General features: G+C 45.1%; 1 protein-coding gene across 1 annotated transcript in view; it reads left to right on the plus strand.

Annotated features, from left to right (window-relative positions):
- The window catches only part of MYO5B (myosin VB), a 134,972-nt gene that overhangs the window by 105,102 nt on the left and 7,427 nt on the right, over positions 1 to 22,443 (plus strand). The window contains exons 27-34 of the mRNA XM_009273831.1: positions 1,633 to 1,695; positions 8,088 to 8,327; positions 9,174 to 9,271; positions 15,451 to 15,528; positions 18,573 to 18,771; positions 19,642 to 19,735; positions 20,929 to 21,072; positions 22,202 to 22,353. Coding sequence (XP_009272106.1) covers positions 1,633 to 1,695; positions 8,088 to 8,327; positions 9,174 to 9,271; positions 15,451 to 15,528; positions 18,573 to 18,771; positions 19,642 to 19,735; positions 20,929 to 21,072; positions 22,202 to 22,353 — 1,068 coding nt within the window. The remainder of the gene's footprint in view (positions 1 to 1,632; positions 1,696 to 8,087; positions 8,328 to 9,173; positions 9,272 to 15,450; positions 15,529 to 18,572; positions 18,772 to 19,641; positions 19,736 to 20,928; positions 21,073 to 22,201; positions 22,354 to 22,443) is intronic.

Raw genomic sequence — 22,443 nt, forward strand, 5'->3', positions numbered from 1 at the left:
GATGTAAAGAAAAATTTCTTTACTGAAAGAGTGGTGAAACATTGGAACAGGCTGCCCAGGGAAGTGGTTGAGTCCCCATCCCTGGAGGTATTTAAAAGACTTGTAGACGTGGTGCTTAGGGACATGGTTTAGTGGGGGACTTGGCAGTGCTGGGTTAACGGTTGGACTCGGTGATCTTAAAGGTCTTTTCCAACCTTAATGATTCTATTTGGAGGATTGCAGATAGATGTGATGCTGCAGCCTTACGGACACAGATACCACCTTTTGGCTGGATCAAACCTAGAGGCATGTCAGTGCTCGGGAGCCGTGAAGAGAAAGGCCCTGGTGTACTCCACGTCTCCACATGTCTTTCAATTGATTTGGGTTATTCAAGTGCTTCTTTGCAGTCCTGGCTTCCCCCCATCCAGCGGTGTGTGGCGTGCACTTCACAGACGTGTCAGTCAGGCTTGTGTCCTCAGTTTGGTATTGTTATAATCTGTATGGTTTGGGTTCCACCCCCCCCCCAGTAATGGTCATATAGGAATGTAGCTTAAAAAAATGGTATAGCAGATAGCTATAGCTATCAGAAATAGCAAGATAGCTGTTAGAAGAAGGGGTTCTTCCTTTCTGTTGCAGGGCAGGGATATTCCTTTGATATATTCTTTCTTCCTTGTGCAAAAAACATCTTCCTACACTCTGGGTTGTTTGCTTGGAAGTAATTTAAAAAAAAAATAAATAAAAAAATCAAGATTACTGACAGCATAGTGGCAACTTAAGGAACAGGAGTCCATCCAGACTTGCAACTGGAATCTGAAAATACAGCTCTCTAGTTGCCAATGAGCTGATGTTTAGCACGAGGGGCTTTTAATAGCAGATGCCTTGTATACATTTTACCCTGCCATCTGTAACTGAGGCTTTGTGGCTTGTTCACAGGCCAGAGCGTGGGAGACGATGCATGCCATGAAACAGCAGCGCTGCGTGTATGGTGTCGTGAAGCACCAAAGATGCTCATATATATAATGCTGAGCAAATGCCATCACTCTTGTCCTGGTTTCGGCAGGGATAGAGTTAATTTCCTTTCTAGTTGCCGACTGAGGTTAAACCACAACAACTCTTGATTTCATAATTGAAATTTCTGGGGCTGTTGTTACTTTGTTTGGGAATTATTTTGTTTATTTCTCTCTGGCGAGATCTATGTGTCTGTTGACAAATGCAATAAGAGACTCAACAAAATCATCAACAGTAATTATTTACTTGCTTCACCAGATATTCTTACTGATCACCTCTAGCAATTTGCAGGAAACACACGAAATAGAAAACTTCCCCAGCCTCTCATCCTTGCTGCAGAGGCAGATTAAAAGCCTGCTTCCCAACCCCTGTGTTGAAGATTGTTCCCCTAATGACTGTCATTGTTCAAAAGCTGCAGTGAGCCGCAGTTGTCAAGATATTAATGAGAGATTAAACCTTTTTCTCCTGAAGCGGCCCCTGCCCCACTACATGCTGCTGGGACTCCATCTAATGGCAATTAATAACATTATTATGGTTGAGCTGCGGCAGGGCTGGCTGTTGATGGAGGCGTGCCTAACCATCCTGTGCCATGTGCCAGTTCCTCTCCTGCTTTTAAATATTAATTTATCTCTTTAATCCACGCAGGTAATTGAAACGAAGACTGAAGTGACTTTGGACCATGAAGATTTTGCATACAACAGTCTGAAGGTGAGTGATGAGCTCCTACTTAGTGCTGTAACCTATTGCATGGCTCCAACAGCCCAAATTGTCTGAACGAGGTAATAACCCAAAATCTCCTGTAAATCGGTTCTGACTATTGGAGATAGCAGTTTGGAAGCTGTAGCTCTCCATCAGCTCCTGGGCCTGGGGTGGGCTCACAGATGTTTCTCTCTGAGGCAACATCTGTTCTGCTCTGATCTACCTGTTTGAGTCATCCATGGCGGTTACAAGCCCATTTACAGTGAAGGGTGCTTTTTCCCACATATTCCCACTGGGACTTTCTTGGGTTTCCTTTGACCTGACAGCGCAGGTCTCAGCAGTTTGCCCTGCAGTAGGTGTGAATTCTTACGGCTGAAGCCCAACGTGTTTCTTGTTCCAGGCTCCAAGTCTGCTACTTGTCGTCTTTCCTTGTGTTCCCAAGGTGCCAGTCAAGTCAACCAAATAAATCTGCTGCATGGATTCTAGTAATAGCCTCCATCTCCCAGCAGCAGTGCTGGTTGACCATAGTCGTCGTGTGTCTTCCCAGCTATTGCCCTACCCTGCAATTCGTCCTGTCCCTAAGCTCTAAATCCTTTCAGTTCCGCCGCCATCATTTTCTCCCTATGACATACAGAGCGACTGAAACTTGCTAGGCTCCTATTGCGGCTTGTGTGGGTTGTGTCCTCCTGCTCTAACTGTACCCAAATACTTCTGGTCTTGACTGTTAGGCCAATTCTTCTGTCCTGCTCATCCTCAGAAAACCAGTTTCTGGGATAAGCTTTGTAAGGGGTGGGGTTTTGCTTGTTTTGTTTTTTGGTAGTGCAGACCTACATTTCAGATGCTCCTTCTCCCTGTCCCCTTAACAAATATTGCAATACAACTGAGAAATCCAGAGGAACATATGTTACCCAGGGTAACATCATACTAAACCATCTGACGGTAGGCATACCTATTTTTGCTGTCTGCATCATCTCCTCAGAAGGATGCAAAAAAGCAGAAATTAGAGGTGGAAAGGATGTGTGGTCAACCCTCACTAAGAGCATACCTCTAGCAGTAGCTTTTTCTGGCACTTAGTCCATCCAATTTTTCGTCTCCAAGCGCGATATTCTTGTTGCACTTGCTAGACAAGCTGTTTGTGATTGAGAATCATAGAATCATAGAATCATTGAGGTTGGAAAAGACCTCTAAGATCGAGTCCAACCGTCAACCCAACACCACCATGCCCACTAAACCATGTCCCTAAGTGCCTCATCTACACGTCTTTTAAATACCTCCAGGGATGGGGACTCCACCACTTCCCTGGGCAGCCTGTTCCAATAATAATCAGAGAAAAACCCTGCTGATGAGTTTCATTAGTACCTCTGCACAGCCCGTTGGAGTAGAAGCGTGGCAGGAGCTTTAACCAACTGGAAGACACTTGGGCAATGATCTCAAACGTGGCTATGGAAGTTTTAAGTTTCTTGACCTTGTAAAGCAAAGTGAAGTTGCCGTTTGGAAGGGGAAAACCCAGCAGATAAGAACCGTCACCTTCTTAAATGGCTTCTGCAGTTCTGACTTCTGTGTGAATTCACACATTGTGTTTTCTTCAAGTTTTAACCCAGGAAGTTCAGAATGGAAATATTAATTTTGGATTTTCCTACTTTCTACGTTCCTAACATACTCACGTAGGACTATGTATGTATCTAACAAACCTTAATAACTCTCTATTAATACCATTTCATAGGAATAGGTAGCACATGTTACAAAAAAGCAGGGTTCTTTCACCTTTAGCCTAAAACAGGTGGAAAATGAACTTGCAAGGAAACACATCTCAGGCTTAGATCTTAGTGGCGTTGCACTGCAAGAGGTTCTCTTTAAGGATCTCCAGCACAAGGTTCTTGCTGGAGTTGCAGGAAAATGAGCTGAGGGTTGCAACAAGGGACAACCAGGTCTACGAGCTTGCTTTTAACGCAGTCCAGACCTGCACAGACCAGCTGTAGCACAAGATATTTTGGGTACTGGCATGTTGGGTGACTGTCAGTCTAGGAAGAGCTGAGGTCCCTGTGAAAAGCAAGGAGGAATTGCTTCAAATGCCATAGCGAGAGGCAACCCCCAGTCCTAAAGGAAAGGATTTTGCGTTCCCTATAGGTGGGTTGGCCTGAGAGGAACCACAGAAAAAGAGAGATAAATACAGCTCGCTGGTGTTTTCCCCACCTCTGAATGTAGGACACTGCCTGAAGTCTCCATCTGCAATGAAAGAGTGACTTACTACTGATTTTGAGTGCTGCTTTTCCCTCCTTCCCCCATGACAGCTGCTTCTGTGACTATAACAAAGCTCTTCCTCTCTTCTCTCTATTTCTCCTGCTAATTTGTATCTCAAATATTTATGCTATCTCTGGCTCCTTCAAGAGTCATGTGTAATTAGATTTTTTTTAATTTTTTTTTTCCTTTTTGCCAGCTTAAAAAGTCTTTCTCTTGGGCAACGAGGCTGAGGTGTCTAAAAGCTTACACGTAGCAAACTCTTCCTGCGGATGCTCTTGCACGGTCCATGAGATACCAGCTTATGGAGGAGGAAGGGATCTCGTCTTTGATGCACCACTGATGCACTATCTTTTGGGAACTGAGACTCCTTAGCCAGTTCAGAAAGGTTTCAGAAGGTTTTAGAAGGGTGGCTGCAGTGTCTTTTCAGAAACCAGTATATTTCCCTGAAATGAATATGAATTTTGACCTAGGTGAGGTGTGAAGACTGTGACTGATGTAGCTGAACAGCTCATCGTGGTGTAGGGGTGTTGCGCTGGATGGGGGAAGGGATGCTTGGATAAGGTCATGAATGACCCAGGGTATGGTTTGGATAAATATGAGTATAAATATATAAATACAATAAACAGTAAAAATGTAAATATAGTTGTAAGTATATGCATTATTTTAAAATAATGCATACAAATATCAGTTTGGGTAAATGTAATAAGTACAGTTATTGCTGAAGAGCAGGTTTTGTTGGGGGTTAAGGATGTTTCTGGGTCTTGTTCAGTACTTTGTGACCTAAGTCTTCACTTTTAGGTCCCATTCAAGATGTTTTTGACATGCACAGCCCCTCGAGTGGGAGAATACAAGGCGTGAGTGTTAGTGGGTGGCTGGGCAGGCTTGGGTTTTGTAGCCAGCGCATGGTCTGCTACTTCATACGTGTCTGCTGTCAGCCAGCTTCGTGTCTCAGTGGGGTTGTCCTGTACTGTCACGGCACCTACGATGGCAGGGGTTTGCCTTTGGGATTAGCTTTTGGTGGGGAGCCTGTTCTTGGTGCAGATTTTGATGGAGGGCAGCGAGTGAGGCACAGTCCTTTCTTCGAGAGGCTCATTTGGATAAGGGTTGGCTGTTTCTTTTTGTAACGCTGCGAAGAAATGTGAGAAACCTGAGCTAACACTGATCTGTTTACAGCAGGCATAAATTATGTGTCCTTTGTAACGGATAAATAGAGTTTTCAGTAGATGCTGTCCCAAAATATGCCCAGCAAGGTGTTTGGTTAGCCGTGATGCAGGGCTGGAGGGATGTGTAACATCTCCCTGGTGGGAGATATGTCCCTGAGTCACGCCTGTACGACAAAAAGTTCCCCAGTGAAAAATGTATTTTCCGGCTTGTTTTTTCACGCTGGGAAAGTGGGAGCGGGAATGAAAGCACCAAGGAGTCCTTGCCCTGACTTTGTGTTCCTAGCAGGAGCACAATGCATAATTGGATTTCTTGCTCTTCACATAGCTGGCACGTTGGTTTCATTCCTTAGACTTGGAAGCTCATCACAAAATGAGCTTCTAGAGGATTTTATTTTCTTTTCCTCTCGAGTACCAGAAATAGAAGAAAGCACAAAATCCCGGCGTGGCAGTGCTAACCTCTGATTTACACAGGCTCATACTCCACCCAGCACTGCTATATAAGCCCCTTCCTAAAGAGCGAGGCTATTTCCGTCACCGTTAGTGCTTGGGTACCCCTTTCACACCTCCATAGTGCTGTACACGTGGGACAAGTGTGAGTTCAAGTCCGGGATGTTCTGACTGTAGAACTTGTCAAATAAATTAGCACTTTTGGACTATGCAGAAGAAAGGGCATTTCTCACAGCGCAAGTAGAAATCTCTCTTTCCACATTCAGAGCATTTTATTTTAGCTTCTGTTCTGCCATCACTGATGCTGGTGGGAAAAGGGTGTACGGGCCGGGGACGATAGGTGTCTCACCCATGTCTATAGATATTTTAACATGGCTCCGTGCCTGAAATCTACCAAGAAGGGAGTAGGGAATTAATTTAATTGTAAACTCTGAAAGGAGTCCAGGGCACGGGCTCTTGGAGCAGCGTCGTTGGTTATCACGTTCTTTCCTGATCCTTCCTGGCTTCGTTTCTAACCAGAGCACAGCTTGGTACAACCAGTCCCTGGAGTTACTAGTGTGGCTGTGACCCGTTTTTAAAAAAAAAAAAAAAAAAAGGGCCGTTTTTAAAAAAAAAAAAAAAAGAGGAGGAGGAAGGAAAGGAGGGGTCTTATCCAGCAAATAACAAAAATCACAGAACAGCCATTTGTGTAGAAAAGCAATTAATCGCTTTCTTTTTACCCTTCTGCCTCTGAGCATGATCAGAAAAGAGTGGAGAGCGAGTCGATGCTTTAGCCACGCGGCAAGAAGAGTTAAACCCAGTTTGGTACAGATTCCCCACCACACGCGCGCTTTTCAAACTCTTGTTTTAACAAACAGTTATGGAAAAGCCAGTGGCCCATACGCTCCCTCTGCTGAGCTGTGGCTAATGTGGATGTGGAGGAATTGCTGGATCCAAATGCATTTCTTACCCTCTTTTTTTTTTTTAATGACAGATGGTTTAAAGTACCTGACTATGCTCCGTTACTGATGGTGTTTGTTCAGCTAGGAGTATGTCCAGATGCCAGATCAACTATTCTGTTCACACCTCTGCTGTGATAATGCATGCTTTTTATAATTTGTAAGGATTTATAATTATAACGCCCGTCTCCTATAGAAACGAGGTTTACACAGCTGTGCTAGCTACACGCTGTATAAACTGTATAAATTGCCCTCATCCGTCCAGGCATTTTTGGATTCATTAGCTCGCCTCAGCCGAAGCTGATAATGAAGCAGATATCCCATAGATAAGAGGGATCGTGCAAGAAAGCTGTGGGAAGGGTCAAAGGGCAGTGGGGGGAGAGAAGCACCTGGATCTCAGTGGGTCAAGAGCTTGTGCTATTGTAGACGCTAGAGAATCTACATGGTTGGGGGTCGGTCCCTAGGAAAGAGCTGACCCCACATCAGTCAGACACCAGGCTTTGTCAGCTCACTTGCAGATGTCTCGGTTTTTGCCACGCGGTAGTTGGGTGCGGATCCTGTTCGGTTTTGGCGTTGTCCGAGAGGCCTGGGTGCATGGGGACAGGAGGGGAGCGGTCCTGGGTGCCACCATGCAGCAACCGGTGATGGAGGATCCGGTGCAAAGGGAAGGCGGGTTGCTGGGATTCGGGCTGTGAGCAGGACCCCAGGAGTCTGGCTCCCTCCCCATCTGTGACCTATAGCGAGGACTGCACCATCCGCAGGAGCAAAGCTGCTCTTGACCCAGCTGGGATGCTCCAGGTGGGTTTTGGGTGCTGGCAAAGAGCTGCCAGATGTGGTGTTACCACCTGCAAACAAAGCTTCGCGGTGAAATAACTGAAATAAAGGCTGTCTTAGCTGCCGGAGTTTTATTCTTCTGTCTTCTACTGTCATGCAAAAGCAAATAAGCCCTTCAGTTGTCTCGGCAAAGACGGTGATTGATGCTCATGCATCGTTATTCAGGAGAAGCAGTTGGCATCAAACCTGTACAGTATTGCCCCTGCCTGTCAAATGCCAGCAGCTGACGAGATGTCAGGGCAAGAAAATCCTCCAACTGCAAACGTTGCACCGCGGTAGGGGAACTGCAAAATGTATGAGAAAAGAAGCTGTAGTGGGAATTCACGCAGCTGTAGCTCACCTAACGGGATGTCTGCCATGATGAAGGGGTCATGTAAATTGGCATCTTCCAGCTTATCTAATGAATATGAAAAATGAGCTAAACATTGTGGGGTTTGTGGTGATTTCTTGATTGAGAAGGAAAAGGGGTGGAGAAGAAACAAATGTGTTTGGCTTCTCTAAAGGCTTGCTCTTGTGTCTAAAAATAGTGTCAACAAATAAAAAAAATCTCCCGTGTCACCCTGTAGTGTTGTTATTAAATGGTAACAGGCTACTGATTACAACAAAAATCTTTTCTGAGCCACACATGGCTGGACGGGCAGCAACATCCAGATCCTGGCATGAATTGATCGTTTGGCCGCGATCATCGGTAATTAAGTTACCTTAGAGGTGTCTCAGAAAAGGGTGAGGCACTGCAAGACAGTTTATCTAAACTGGTTAATGGCTTGGTATTTTCCAGAGGCAAGAGCTAGAGTCGGAGAACAAGAAGCTGAAAAATGAACTTAATGAGCTGAGGAAGGCTATCGCAGACCGAGCAACCCAGAACAACTCGTCCAACGATATTCAGGACAGTTATAACCTGTTACTGAATCAGCTGAAATCGGCCAACGAGGAGTTGGAAGTGCGGAAGGAAGAGGTGCTCATTCTGAGGACGCAGATTATGAAGGCAGCCCAGCAAAAAGAGACAGGCAAAAGCATGGTAATTGAGACGGTAATGGATTTTCTTTCTCTTTTCCCGTTCTGTTCCTGAAAATTCACTGCCTGCTTGAGCGATGCCATTTTTGCTTTGGTACGCCTCTGGGTGGCAGAATGGAGCGGGGAGGTTATAGGAGGTTCTGCAGGGTTATAGGAGGTTCTGCCTCTGGCTAAGATATAGTCCATGACACCGTTTCAGACAGCCCAGGACTATATGTCCCGTGGTGGTCTGTACTGCTGTAAGGTGCTTGACCCCAGACCTGATGAGGTCTAGCCAGCCCACACCAAGGAACAACTTCTCCAGCCCTGCACCAAGGTGTGGTGGTCTGAGATGGTTCCCAGGGGTGTTTTGTGACAACTGGCTTATTCTGCGAGGAAACGGGGTGGGGGAAAAGAGCTTCTGGACCAGCTTCTGCTCACTTGATGCTGGTGCAGCTGTAATGTGTTTCTACTGGTGCGTAGGCAAGAAGAGAGCCTGTCCCGTCACAGTTGTTTGAGGGCTTTTTGTTTAGACCCTGTTCTGATGGAAGAGTATGTTTTCTGAAAACTCTCACTTGGGCTTTTTAATTCACTGCCTTATCATTCCTCGAGGTTTGGGGTACGTTTTGTATTTCAGACCACACACCCCCCCCTTATCTCCCTCCCAGGTTCATGCATCCTCTTTCTGTCTCCTAATCTCTGCTGCTGTCTGTTTGCACGCGTATGAATTCATAGAAACTCTCTAGTCTGATGGATGCCCCGAGGAAGCTCTGTTAAGGATGGTTGGGAGTTGTTTGGTATCGGGAACTTTGAAAGACAGGAGGAGATGTGCAGGATGTCATGCTGCTGTGTTTTGCATGGTTGAATTTAGGAAAGCATCACCACCAACGCCAGCTGGCCGAACAGTGACAAGCACATTGATCAGGAGGACGCGATTGAAGCCTATCAGGGGATGTGTGAGACGAACCGGTAAGTGTGGCCCAAATTTTTCCAGCAGCAGGAGGGGCTGACCGAAATGTGAAAGATGGGATCCAGACCAAAATTAACAACATGGTTTAGAGAGTTACCAGCTTCTGGATTGTGTTCTGGACCTTGGGTCAAGGATGGACCATAAAGATGGGACCAAAGGTGCAGGTCTTGTAATGGGTGAGGAGCCCTCATCTTTGGGGCAGTGTGTCCCCAAGGGAGGGGAGATACTGGGCAGGTAGAAAAGCCAACGTGGAGAAGTGAGCAAAACTGGATTTTGACTTTGCTTCCAGTACATAAACAGTAGCAAGACTAGGATTTGGGATATATTTGAGAGTTACTTATTTCAAGTAAGTCCTCGTGCTATGCTGGGAAGACAGCACCGTTCCCCTCTCGTTTTCCCAGAGGCAAAAGCCCGTGATGGTGAACTGAGCTAACAAACACACGCTGTGTTCTCTGGCAACACCCACATTATTGGTTTTCTTGCATCTAAACTGAGAGTCAGGAACATTCGTTTGATTACAGGTTTCCCATAGCAAGGGTTAATATCATGAACGTGTCTGTCCTTATAGTAACAATGGGCTTATATTGCGAGGCATTAAATCAATCCTTGCAGCTATCCAGGAGGACATCAAATAAAAAAGGAGTATCTTGCAAGGAGACAAAATTGCATGGATTAAACAGCAAGATAATATGTAAAGTAAATATTTATTTTATTGCAAGGAAATTGAACGTTCATCTTTTTCTCTTGACAAATGGAGATGTTTGAGGCTTTTTTCCTAAATAATTTGTATTCAGCAAGGTAGTCAGAAGACCTAACCGTTGTGGATTAATGGCTTTTAATAAGATAGCATACTTTGGCACTTTGTAAACTGGTTGCAGAAGGTTGTTAGCAGTCCAGGCTGAGAAAGACCGTGACTTAATTAGGATTTTATTCATACCTGTATGAATATGAGCAAACCCACACCGTCTTTGAACGCAGTATGAAAAATTGTGAAGAGTTGCTTAACGCTTTCAGAACTGGATGGCCAAAAAGGTGCAAAGGGAAATCCATGTGCCCGGATTGATGTGCATAAATTCAATGTATATATAGTTGTGCGGTCAGCTTTGGTCATCATGACTGTGCTGTATGCTTCCCAAATTCCTGCCGTAGTATGGGCTGGATTTTCTGACTTTGCGTCTATTTTACTTATTGGAAAAGCCCTAGGAGAACCTGTGGAGATCTCTCCAGTTACCCTGTGTGAGTACAAAGATGGGCTTGCTGGAAGGGCTGGGTTCCACATGCATTGCATTTAAACAGAGCTTCAAACCCTGATGGCTAGACTGAGGCTCTGCCCACACTAGTGCTGCCAGCTTTCACTTCGGCCCGGGGACCTGGAGGAGTGGGGATTGTTGGGGTTCAGGACTCTCATGATACTGGTTTCTCCCCTGGGCATCGCGTCTGGCTGGATCAGGACCAGCGTTTGGTTTTCAATTTGTTGCCATTGAATATTTGCCTTCCTGAAGTGAACTTGCTGATGAAATTTCTGCCCCTCCTGCAGTAGAGGTGATGAGATTGATTTTAAACATCACCTTTTTGTCAATAAATCAGTGGAGCTCAGTGTGCTGCCTACTGCAAGGTGTGTTTTTTTGGTCACTTAATGAATTATGTGGATTTTCTCTTACTTCCTTCCAACTTTCTCCTGGAGTTGTGGACGCTAGTATGGGATGCAAAATCCCATTGTCAGGCACAGAGTTAATTACTCCCTAACCTGCATTTTCCAGTGTGCGTGTCTAGGGATGGGTAGTTTGTGTTCAGGTGTTGGTGAAGGAATTGGAGTCAAAACAAGAGTTGCTGCTTTCATAGGGCACGCGTCTGACCAGGTTGTATCATGGGTCCCCAATAGTAATCGATATCTGGCCATCCTGGAGTGCGCGTTGTCCACTTTCACTCAGCCTGTCGGGAGACTCCAGTCCTCCTTCAGCCGTTGTGGTTTCCAGACTTAACTTCTGCAGTGAGGATGGAATCACACACAAAAATCATCAAAAATGCTGCAATGATCTAATTTTCTACGAGAATACAAATCTCTCTCCTTGCCATTGCACATTGAAGAAGTTCAGTTGCAATTTAAGAAGTTCGTGCGATCAGGCCTTGGTGGTTTTTGGCCTCTTGAGATTTGGGAGGGGAAATCTGCAGTCTCCAGGCTCGGTTTCCTCTCTTGGCGACCTCTCATATGAAGCTTGGCTGGAGCTTGGCTCTTGTACTACAGTAGCAGCAGCTCTACGTACTATCACCCTGATTTTCTGCGGTGATTTATCCAATGGCTCGTTAATCACCACCAGCTTCCCCACTACATGGTTCCCTATGCATTTGTTCGTATATTGGGTCGGTTTATAAACTGTAGGCTGGAGTCGATGGCAATAAAACAGATGGAAACAAACGCTCGGGGAGCATGAATTATTGTATTTGTAGATATAAATTAACATTCCCTCTCCCCAGCTCAAATTTGCATTCATACTTCAGCAGCTCTATACCCAAGTGAGTCAGCATGAGAAATAAAACTGCTTTCCCTTTCTAATTTTGATCAATAAATATTTTAATGGAAAGCTTTTCCGGTGGGATTGCAATTCTGAAGTGGGATTAATAAGCAAGAGCCACTTTTTCTCCCACCTGCGCCGCAGGGAGGGACTCCCATTTCTCTTTACCCTGATACCTCTCATTCTGTTGGCTGTTTCTAACCGAGGCGGATGCTCTTCCATCGGTCCAGTCTGACCGATGTGGTAAAGCCATGGTCCACCCTTGGATCACTATTAGCTTGAAGTCATCATGTCTTAGCTATTTAGGCTGGGGATGGAGCATGGCTTTATTTTGGTGGGAGGCAGACATTTTATTCGCTCTATGTCTGTGTGATCCAGGACTTTTAAATACAGCAGGAGGAAAACAGGAAAATCTTCCAGGTGCTGCTAACCCTGCCCACATAGCGATTCTCTTTCTCCACGCTGCTCTCGAGGGAAAGCCCTTTGATGCCAGGTCAAGGGGAAGTTTGAATTAAAAGCAGCCCCTTATAAATGCAGTGAACTCAGCTTTTTTTTTTCTTCCCCTTCTCTTGCTGACTTTGCTAAAGGGAAAAGCATCAAGTTAGTTTCCAGCTAATTTTCTGCTTCAATAACTGAATGTAAAGCTAAGTGGGCTCTGTGTTCCCTGCTTCAGTTCTTGGGATCTTTCTTTCAAGCCTGTTTGATCTTGGTAGAAGCGTAGAGCCAACAAAAGACCAGGTGATGATGTTAGAGATTAATAACCTGGCAGCTCAAAGCAGATCGGGCTTAGTCTTTGAAATTAACTTCTGTGATAACTTCCAAGTGATTTCTGTAGAGTACGTGGCTTTTTTTGTTGTTGTTGGTGGGGTTTTTTTCTGCTGGGTAAGTCCCACCTGCAGCTGCAGTGCAAAGTGAAGGGCTGACGCTGGCTTCATGTGGAGGATGCTGTTGCGGCTGGAAAAGGCCATCACATGGAAAGCGTTCATATCTCTGCTTACCACTCTCCAATGTGTCTCTTCTTATCACTGCTTCCCACTCTGTCATATATCTAATCTGTGATGTGCATTAGTTTTCCATTTAATTAAAAAAAAAAAAAAGCATATCTGTGTTTGAAAATGAAATGCCTCTTCTTTATTACGAGATGATAATTATCTGAAGATGCTAAAATTAACATCTCTGGGGTTTGGTACACGTGCACCTCCTTTAAGCTACTTGGAGGCGGGGAGGGAGGTGTTTGGGCAGGAGTTTCTCTCCCTTTCATGAAGGCAGTTTGCCAGCTGCAGGTCGCCAGCTGCTCCCCTAGACCCGTGCCTCAAAGATAAGGATAAAGGAGAAATGAGGTTTTGTGAATCATGTCCTTTCAACTCATTTCAGGCTTGCTTGAGAGAAGGCTTTACCCTGCATTTTAGGAAATTATTTTGGCACATACTAATTAATCTAATTAGCTAGAAAGGACCCCTATTGACTTTTAATGTCTTGGTCAATGTGAACTTCTGGGAGAAAGGAGGCTCAGTGATTTCTGAGTCAGTGCCGTGTTGATGAACATGGGCTGAATGCTCATTTCCCAGGGCAGTTTTATCTTAGTATGACGGCACCCCCTTGAGCTGCTTTCCTCGTTTACCACAATGCATATGATGAAAAAAGGAAGGAAAGCTATTTTTCAAAGGAGGTTATCCAGGCAAATGCATCTCTTAAAAATGCTGCTCATTGTGCGAGATTTCCCAGGTTACTGATGTGTAATAAATAGTGAGGATCCTTCTTGTTTGGTTTTTTTTTTCTTGGATTTCAGTGCCTAAGTACGTGTTCTGTTAAGATTATCTGAACCAAAAAAACCCGACCTTACTAACAAATTGACCCAAATCAGACTGATAAACCTCCCTGTATCTACCACCCTACAGACCCTTTTGGAAGCCTGCTATATATGTGTAAAAACAAGGTTTTAATCTAAACTCATATGTACAGCTTTAACAGATGAATTTTCCAAACGTTAATGCCAGAAATGTTTGCTACTTTTGAGAAATGCCATGCTCGTACGCCAGGATGGAAGGGATGTCCAAGCTGTCTGCAGCGGTGAGACACCTCTTGAGTCCTTTCGTGGTAGTGCTGCAAGGGCACAGTCCGTGCTGCTTTCCTCGTGTGAAAATTTGCTACAGAAAGCTTGTGCTTTTCCACTTAAACATGCAGAGCTTTCCTTGCCAGGGAATGGCATCTGCTACACCTCTTTTCAAAACAGGAGTTGCATATTGGCTTGGTTCTTTTTTTCTCTGAAAGTTTAATGATATATTAGGTGATTTTTTTGTTGTTGTTGTTTCTTTCTTTATTATTATTCTTTTTTATTATTATTTATTACTTTATTATTATTATTTCCAAAAAGAAAACCTGTTTTCTGACTCACGTTGAAGCCAAGTAAAATCTTGCTGTAGCAAATGTTTCTGGTCAGGTTGACCAGCTTACATCACTCATTTGTAATGTGTTCAACACCTCATTAAAAAAGATAAATGAGTTTCCTGCCTTTTATAACTTTAAAAAAAAAAAACAACAAAAACAAACAAAACACCAAAACCTGTTAAAAGGAAACTTTTAGCGTTAAAGTGAGATGAGGCTTTTCTGGGCACTTTTCTGCCTGGATGGATACAGAGGAGACTTGATCTCATATGGATGTAAGGAAACAAACATCCAAGGGGTGTTTGGACCGAAGGTTGCTCTGAGGAAAGGCTGATGTGTTTGACTTGATGATTGAGGAGACCCTCGACTGAAGTAGAAGGAAGAGAATTTATTTTAGACCAGTGGAAGTTGCTGCAGAAGGAAGGAAATGGAGAAACTTGTCTTAAAAATGTCGTCTTAGTGAGATGTGCCAGAGGGCAGAAGGTCTGGAAGAGGAGTGAGCTGTTTCAAGCTATCAGTATGCAATAGTGGGGTCGGGTTGTGTTTCCACTGTGGGTTGGAAGTGCATGCGGGCTGTTCCAGCTCAAAAATAGTTAATTTTTTTGGGGGGGAAGCAAGGAAGCCCGTTGGGAGCTGCTAAGGATCACTCTGTGCTTTTTGTTTTACCCCGTGTTTGGACAGCTCTTCCTTACCCCTCGTGCCGACTTCTGCTCTCCCATTTATCCCTCATGGTCCTTGTTTCTCTTCCCTGGTTTTTAAGCATAAGGTTTTAAGGAGGATTTGAGCTAGCGGGTGTGGCGTGGGCTTGCCAGCTTTTCCTTGCAACCGTATGGGAAACAGTTTAGCCATACAGAAACAAAAACTCAGGCTCCGACCTCCAGGAGTTGGGCTTTTTGGTAAAAACAGTAACATCTCAGGAATGACGATAACCTGCCAGGAGGTTGGACTGGGTGATCTGCGACGATCCCTTCTGACCCGAATGATTTTTGGGTTCCTGTGTTGGCTGTGGTGGGTCGGGGAGGAAAGGGCTTCACGAGGATGCGTTTCGCAGCTGGGGAGGGAGGAGAAGCTCCACTAGCCAGGGGTGTTGCACGGGGCATGACCATGGCATGGTTCTCCTTCACCATGGTGGAAAAGGAAATACAATGTAATGAAAGTGTGCTTTAAAAAATAAAATAAAATAAAATTAATAAAGGTTCTGCACCTTTTCCCCTTCTATTGCAATTGACCTTTTGTCTTTCTCTGTCCTCTTGTTTCCTTTTTCTGTCCTTTGTTTCTAGCAAGACTGAGGACTGGGGGTATCTCAATGAAGATGGAGAGCTCGGCTTGGCTTATCAAGGTTTAAAGCAAGTTGCCAGGTCAAACGCTTTCTTTTTTCCCCACTGCTGCTTCTCCCCTCTCTCCCTTTTGCTTGCCGTTTTGTTTCTTTCTCTTCCTCTGCTGTTGTCCTGTTGTCTTCGATGGGACCTGTGGTCCTCTCTGGGAGCAGCTGGAGGTAGGATGTCCAGACTGAAGGAACTGAGACCCTCCTCTAATTTTCAGAGGAGCCGTTGCGATTCTAATTGGACATTGCTGATGGCGGCTGTTGTCACTAATGCCTGAGCTGTGATTCAGTAAGAATTATGTTACGTTAATGGGAAATTGTGTGATAAAGGCGTTGGGAAGCTGTAATCTCCAGGAAGAGGAAAAAAAAAACCAACCACCAACATTTTAGATGTTTTTTTTCCAAATTGCACTAAGATATAGCACCTCCCTAAAGCATTTTCTCCCGACCCTTGACATGTCAGCAGTGGAGTCCCTGTGCTTGTACTGCAATGCCGTCTGCTTTGCATGCTCCCGGAGACTGTGCGCTCCCATCCATGCGTTGCCTATAGGTATAAGGAGGAAGGTGCGTGGTGGACACAGTGCCATCCTTCCACAGCTCTCCCCATGTCCTGGTCTGGTGGGCAAATATCCCAGCGGGACACATCAGGGGAGTACCTGTAACCTCCGTATCTCCTGGGGATGCCGGTGATTCTGTAACGACCTCTCATCTCCAAGCTAATGAACGTTTAGAAACACAAATGGAGATTAAAGCAAGGCCGAAGGACTCCTGGAGTCTTCTGGTTCAACCTGGTGCTTGGAAGAGCTGATAATTAAATGTTAATCAGCCTGTGCTCTCCTTGCAGGGTGGTTATGAGGCTCCAATACATATGATTTTTGTAAAAGATGTGGAATGAGCTGATTAAGGACACTATAGAGAGGAAAAGTTAAAACAACCTTTTGTTATAAAGTAGTCTACAGCGGTCACATCTAGAGAGATCAGAGTAAAACCAGACAGTAACAGGAAAAATACCGGGGATGATTCATTTGTTTTTCAAAGCAATGTAGGAACCCAAGTTCGTAGAAGGATCATGTTTTTCTGAGGGCGGCTCACGGTTAATCCGAACCCACGTGAAGAAATAAAATGAAAATTAAGTACTTAATACTTATTTCATGGTGGGCCTGTATTTTCCAAGCCTATTAAGAACATAACTCCTGACAACATGATTACAAGGCTGCGTGCGTTATTGCCCATGTTTCTATAGTTGGAAAATATCCTTTTCTATCTTTTGCTGGAAAATGGGAGTAGAGATTGGGTTGTTTAGATCTTCTAAAAACAACAACAAAAAAAAAACCCAAACTGGAGAATAATTAATGCTTTTCATCCAGAAATCTTCCATAGAAAGCATATGTTCTTTTATACAATACTTACAAAAAAAAAGCCCCAACAACAACAAAAAAAACCCCATGCTTAATTGTTCCTGCAGGGAAACCGTTCACAGATGTGAATCTCCATTAATTTCCCAGTGGACCCGAATGAGTTGTAGCTTTTTCCCCACTGGCACAGCTCCTTGTCTGTGCATGTCCTGGGCAAATGCTAAGCTATCGACACCAGAGTCTTCCTCAACTTTGAGGACTGCCGTTTGCATCCGATGCCAGGGGAGCCAAAGCCCCTGAGCCAGGTGTGTGGCTGTCCATAGCTCTGCCCAGGAGAGCACATCCATGAGCTACAGCAAGGGCACGGGCTTGGTTATCCCCATGGGTTGTTCCTCTTCTTTGCCACCATCACCCTGTGTAGTCTGGGACTAATACTTCGTGGTTTCTGGCTTGATGCCCCTTCCTCAGAGTCCTCGTACCTTCTGGAGTCACTTATTTCGGTCTTCTTGAAAGGAAGGGACTAACTCAAGGACTAACGAGGAGATTTCCATTTAGCAGAGGGTAGGCAATGCCCTTAAAAATCAATTATTGTGTCACTTGCCAGGTTTGTCAGCATCCCCATCAGCAAGGGTGCGTACAGGAGGGCAGTTAACATCTCAGTGGTGACTCACTCTTCCACTGGATTAACGAAGGCGTTCTGGTTTAGCAAATGGCTGGATAATGCATTAACTAAATGCCTTACTAGCCCTTTAGCTCAGCATTTCCCTCCCTGAAGTTGTCCTTGTGCACAGGCTCAGGGCAGGGCTGGAAGGAGATCTGGTGTAGGGGGAAAGCGGGGTAGGAGAGGGTGGCAGGAAAAAGTTGGGTACCCACCTAAAAGTGGGAGAAGGGCTGGTTTTGGTGACTTCTGTTGGCTGTGTATCATGGCGTTAGTATTTGTATGTCGTGGAGTACAAGGAAACGAGTCTCTCCCCCCGCTGAAGAGTCCTGGTGAAGTCAGCAGCAATGGTGAAAGCAGGAACTGATCAAGATGACAGAAAATTGCCTTGTGCGTAGTTTTCTGCAGGTAGTTTATGAAAGAAAATGGAGATATAAATGAATATTCTTCTTTTTAAGCAAAGGTAAATAGCAGCTCTACAAACAACCAGGAGTGAAGGGTTTCAGCTTCTGCCTTTCTTGAAACTCCCAGCAATAGCAAGCGAAGCCTGTGGCGGTCCGACTGAACGGAGCCATTTGCAAGACATACAGTTTGGTTTTCAAGAGTAAGATCTGATGTTTGAAAAGGGGTGAGCAGAAGAACAAATGCCCTTCAGGCTGAGCGTTTGAAAAACCCGCAGGTGTTGATCTTGCACCGCTTTCTTGCTGTGCATTTGCTTTTTGCTAATGGGAAGAGTGAAGGAACCCAAATTTGTGATACAGCTGCAGAAACAAGAGAGCTCTTGGATTTTTATTTTTTTCCCCTCTTCCCTTTTATTAAAAAAAAAAAAAACCCAAACTTTTGATCTCATGTCTCTAATATCAAAAGTATTTAACCTGCAGTATAACAAATGACAGACTAATGTGGCAATAATAGCTGTAGCAGCCCTTTGTGTGTGTCAGTTTTATAGGGAGGTTGACCGGGAACAACTCCCAAGTTGGCTGACTTTGAAGGATCTAAACTCAAACAGTGGTTACTGCCACGATGCCAAGGTCCCCAGGCTGATCGGTGGGGTCCTTTTCTCAGGTTACTGGAAGCACAGCTCCAAGATCAGAGAAGAGAGCATGAGGAGGAGGTAGAAGCTCTGAAAAACCAGGTGGATGCAATGAAAGAAGAGATGGAGAAACAGCAGCAGGCTTTCTTGCAGACCCTGCAACTGTCTCCGGAGGCCCAGGTGGAGTTCGGACTTCAGCAAGAAATTACACGTCTCACCAATGAAAATCTGGTAAGAGGCCATACTGAAAACACAGCCTAAGGAAGAGGGGGAAGAAAAAAACAAAACAGGTTGAGAGAAGGGAGATGGGAAATGTTGAAGGAGAGGAGAAGGCACTGGGGCGTCTCTTCCACCCCTTCTAAACTCTCTGCAAGATCCTTCAGCATCTCCCACTAGTGCATTTGGGAGCACTGGTACTTGGCCTTGAACTGTTGTTCAGTGGCTGTATGACTCTTGTGACTCCCTAGGTACTTTATTTTTTAATTTTTATTTTTTTTTTTTTAAGCCTGCCTACCTAGTGGCACTGCCTGCCAAATGAGATCGCTGAAGTCGCTGGGGACCCCTATACTCTGTAATTACACACAAAGATAACACAGTCCTTTCTTTTTACCTGCATTTATTGGGAGTGTGGGGGGCAGTTGCCGCTCTGAAAAGCTGGCCTGGCTGATTGTAAATTTTCCCCTTCTCACCTCCTGTATCTGTGTTGCGAGGTCTGGAGTGAACGCTGGCCCCTCCTAAGTTCAGGTGAGGGCTCCTTGCCTTTCTCAACAGCTCCTCGTATCTAAGCAGTGTTGGAACTGTTTAAATGTGATTAACAGCCAGGAGTAAAAATGCTTTGGGTGGTGTGTTGTGAGTTTTGCCTGCTGCAGGCTACTTCTAGAAAAAGCAGGCGCGCAGCATCCACACTTTGCGGTGTAGATAAGGGTCTCTCTGAGCAATCCAGAAATAACACAGCTGCTCTTGTACCAAGGTGCTCACACCGTGCAGTAGTGGTACGTAGACCAGGTTGCCGAGTGACTCCAGCCTCAAACTCACCCCAGATGAGTTGTTCTTGGGTTTAATTTTTTTTTTTTTTAACTCAATGCATCTTCTGTTTTTCAGGATCTTAAAGAATTGCTAGAGAAGTTGGAAAAGAATGAAAAGAAGCTGAAGAAGCAGCTGAAGATTTACATGAAGAAGGTCCAAGATTTTGAAGGTGACTTGGCTGTTGGTAGATGTTGGGGTGGGGGAACAGCGCTCTGGTTTCACTCCTTTAGCCAGCCTTGGAGAGCTGCAGGCTTTTCTCTTTTTTTCTTTCTGTTAAAGTAAGACTTGGCTCATTCTGGCACACTGGAATAGCACTGAGCTCATCGTTGGCGTGACAGCAGGGAACCGAAAGTCCAAATGAAGCTCCTGGGTCATGCTTAGGCTGCCTTTTGAGCAAGTACAGCCGCGCTGCTGTAGCTTTAGGTTGTTAACGTGGCTGAACGTGGTAAACTTGGAAGAGGGTCCATGAAGTGATGGAGGGCGAGTGCTTGCTGGAGGTGTTGGTCTGACGCGTGGTGTACCAGGGTTTGGAGGGTATTTAAGAAACGTTTTTGCTTTCGTTGCTGTCAATGCTGTGACCCAAGCAGAGATACGGAGAGACCAGTGGCTAGCAGGCAACTGCTCTCTTCTGGCAATTTCAAGGGGGATTAAAACACATGTGTGCATTCTGCTTTATCAGAAAACACTTCAGTTGTGACATCTGCGTTGTATAGAAGGAGCTTCCCGTTCTCTGGAGATGCCGTGATTAATCACGTAACCTTGTTCTCTCTAACCTAATTTCTGAAAACTAGGCATTAAGTGAAATTAAGCTGAATAACTGGAGGGTTTCCATGGCTAGCACAGCTGGTCTCTCTGTCAGTGTGATCTGCATGCAGCAGGCTGCTGTTTACTGCAGTACTTGCACGCTGGTCTCTTCTGTTTTATCAAACTTTTATGGAAGCACGATGCTCAATGGTGTGCCACCGCGGTTCTTCAGCTTTACAGCCAGCCAGAAGATGTGACGCTTAGGTATTTTTTCATTGCCTGGCTATTTTTTTTCCCCTCTGTGAAAATGATACGCTAAAAAGCTTCCCGTAGGGTGACTACCCGTCTAGCCTGTGGTTCCTTGGAAAATAAAAAATGACTTAATCTTTTCCTCTTTAGGTCTAACTTTTGCACTCTCTTTCATTCAGAGTCAGAACTACTGCTGCCCGGTAATTCAAGACCTGGTTCTTTATATTTTTATAAGTCTGTCGAAGTTGATGACATTATTGGAAACTTAATATAAAACGCTTTGACCTGGTGTCTGCTCTAAGGCCAATGGAGGACGTGAACAGTTCTCGATCACCAGACACCACCTCTCATGCTCTTTTCTCTTCACAGCATCCCAAGCCACGGTACCGGCGGAGAGGAGGCGGCACGAGCGTAACATGCAAGTTGCTGTCCAGAGAAAGGAGAAAGATTTTCAGGGCATGTTGGAATATTATAAAGAAGATGAGCCACTCCTCATCCGAAACCTCATTACAGGTGAGGAGCTTGCTCTGCTCTTGTGCCTGGCTCCTTCTTCTCTTGCCTGGGAGAGTTTGTAAACTTGAGATCTCGAGATAGACACATAGATCTTCTCAAATTAATTCCTCCTGGGGCTGCACGTTTATGATGAACGGCAGTTTTGGTAGGTAAAGCAGCACAGCACTAAGCAGATAGACCAGCATGGATATAACTCTTTAGAGCGAGGAAAAAATGGAAAATGCAAAAAGGAGGCTGCAGTTTTTAGAGCAGGCGGTAACTTGCTGAGCTCAATACGATGTGGTAATAGATGGGGAGGGGATAGCAAGGGATAGACCCCGGGGATTTTGCACAGCAGTGGAACAAAGGTAGTTTGATTTATGGGATAATAACAGATAATAAACTTGTGAGCTTTCTTACGCTGGAAGGTCTGATCAGAATTGCCGCCAGCATCCAAGGATTCAACGCTGTTAGAGAAGTCATGCTTCCCTGGCTAAGTGTTAGTATTTACCACCACCCTCTAACCCCAGCAGAGTCTAGTGAGGATCTAAAAAGAGCAGTGCTAGCCCATTGCTGTGGTCACTGAAGTTCCCCTAATCAGACACGCTCTTTCTTTAGAGGCTGCAAATTCCCGCAGCTACTATTAGGATTCAGTATCTCGAGGGAAAGAGTGATTCACTGAGTCGTGAATTCAGAGGAGGGGTTTATAACCTGTGGGAGGTATTCCTGAAAGCTTCAGGGAGCTTTTCTAAGGTTAGTTGTGTGCTGCTTGAGTAGGCTTTTACATGGCAAAGAAGATCTAGTGCCACCTGTGCACATCTGTGCATCCCTAAATTGTAATGGCATAGTGTCACAAACTTCAGCGCAGACTGTGCTACCCTCCCAAGCCCTGGTGCCGTGGCTTTTTGGCTTTGGCTGGCTCCAGCAGGTCCGTCTGTCCTGCAGTTGGACCTCTGGTTGTGTGTCCACGCTGCAGAGAGGGATGCAAGTTGCCAAAATCTCAGCTTTCCCTGGGCTGGGGGGAGAGGGGTTTGCCTGGGTATGTCTCCAGCTCTGGTATTCCCTGTTTCACCTGGCACTTGGTGAATTTTGAGAGGATTTTTAAAAAAAAAACAAAAACAAAAACAAAAACAAACAACAAACCTTCTAGATCTCAAGCCCCAGGCAGTGTCTGCTACTGTTCCCTGCCTTCCCGCCTACATCCTCTACATGTGCATCAGACACGCGGATTACATCAACGATGACCAGAAAGTGCACTCCTTGCTCACCTCCACCATCAACGGCATTAAGAAAGTGCTGAAAGTAGGTGTCTGTTTTCTCTTGTCGTGGGATTGAGATGGTGTAAGATGGTTATAACCATGTCAAAGCGTGTGATATTCAGCACTCCTAGTG

The sequence above is a fragment of the Aptenodytes forsteri genome, unplaced genomic scaffold, assembly GCF_000699145.1.
Source record: "Aptenodytes forsteri isolate BGI_AS27 unplaced genomic scaffold, ASM69914v1 Scaffold31, whole genome shotgun sequence".
Classification (NCBI taxonomy): domain Eukaryota; kingdom Metazoa; phylum Chordata; class Aves; order Sphenisciformes; family Spheniscidae; genus Aptenodytes; species Aptenodytes forsteri.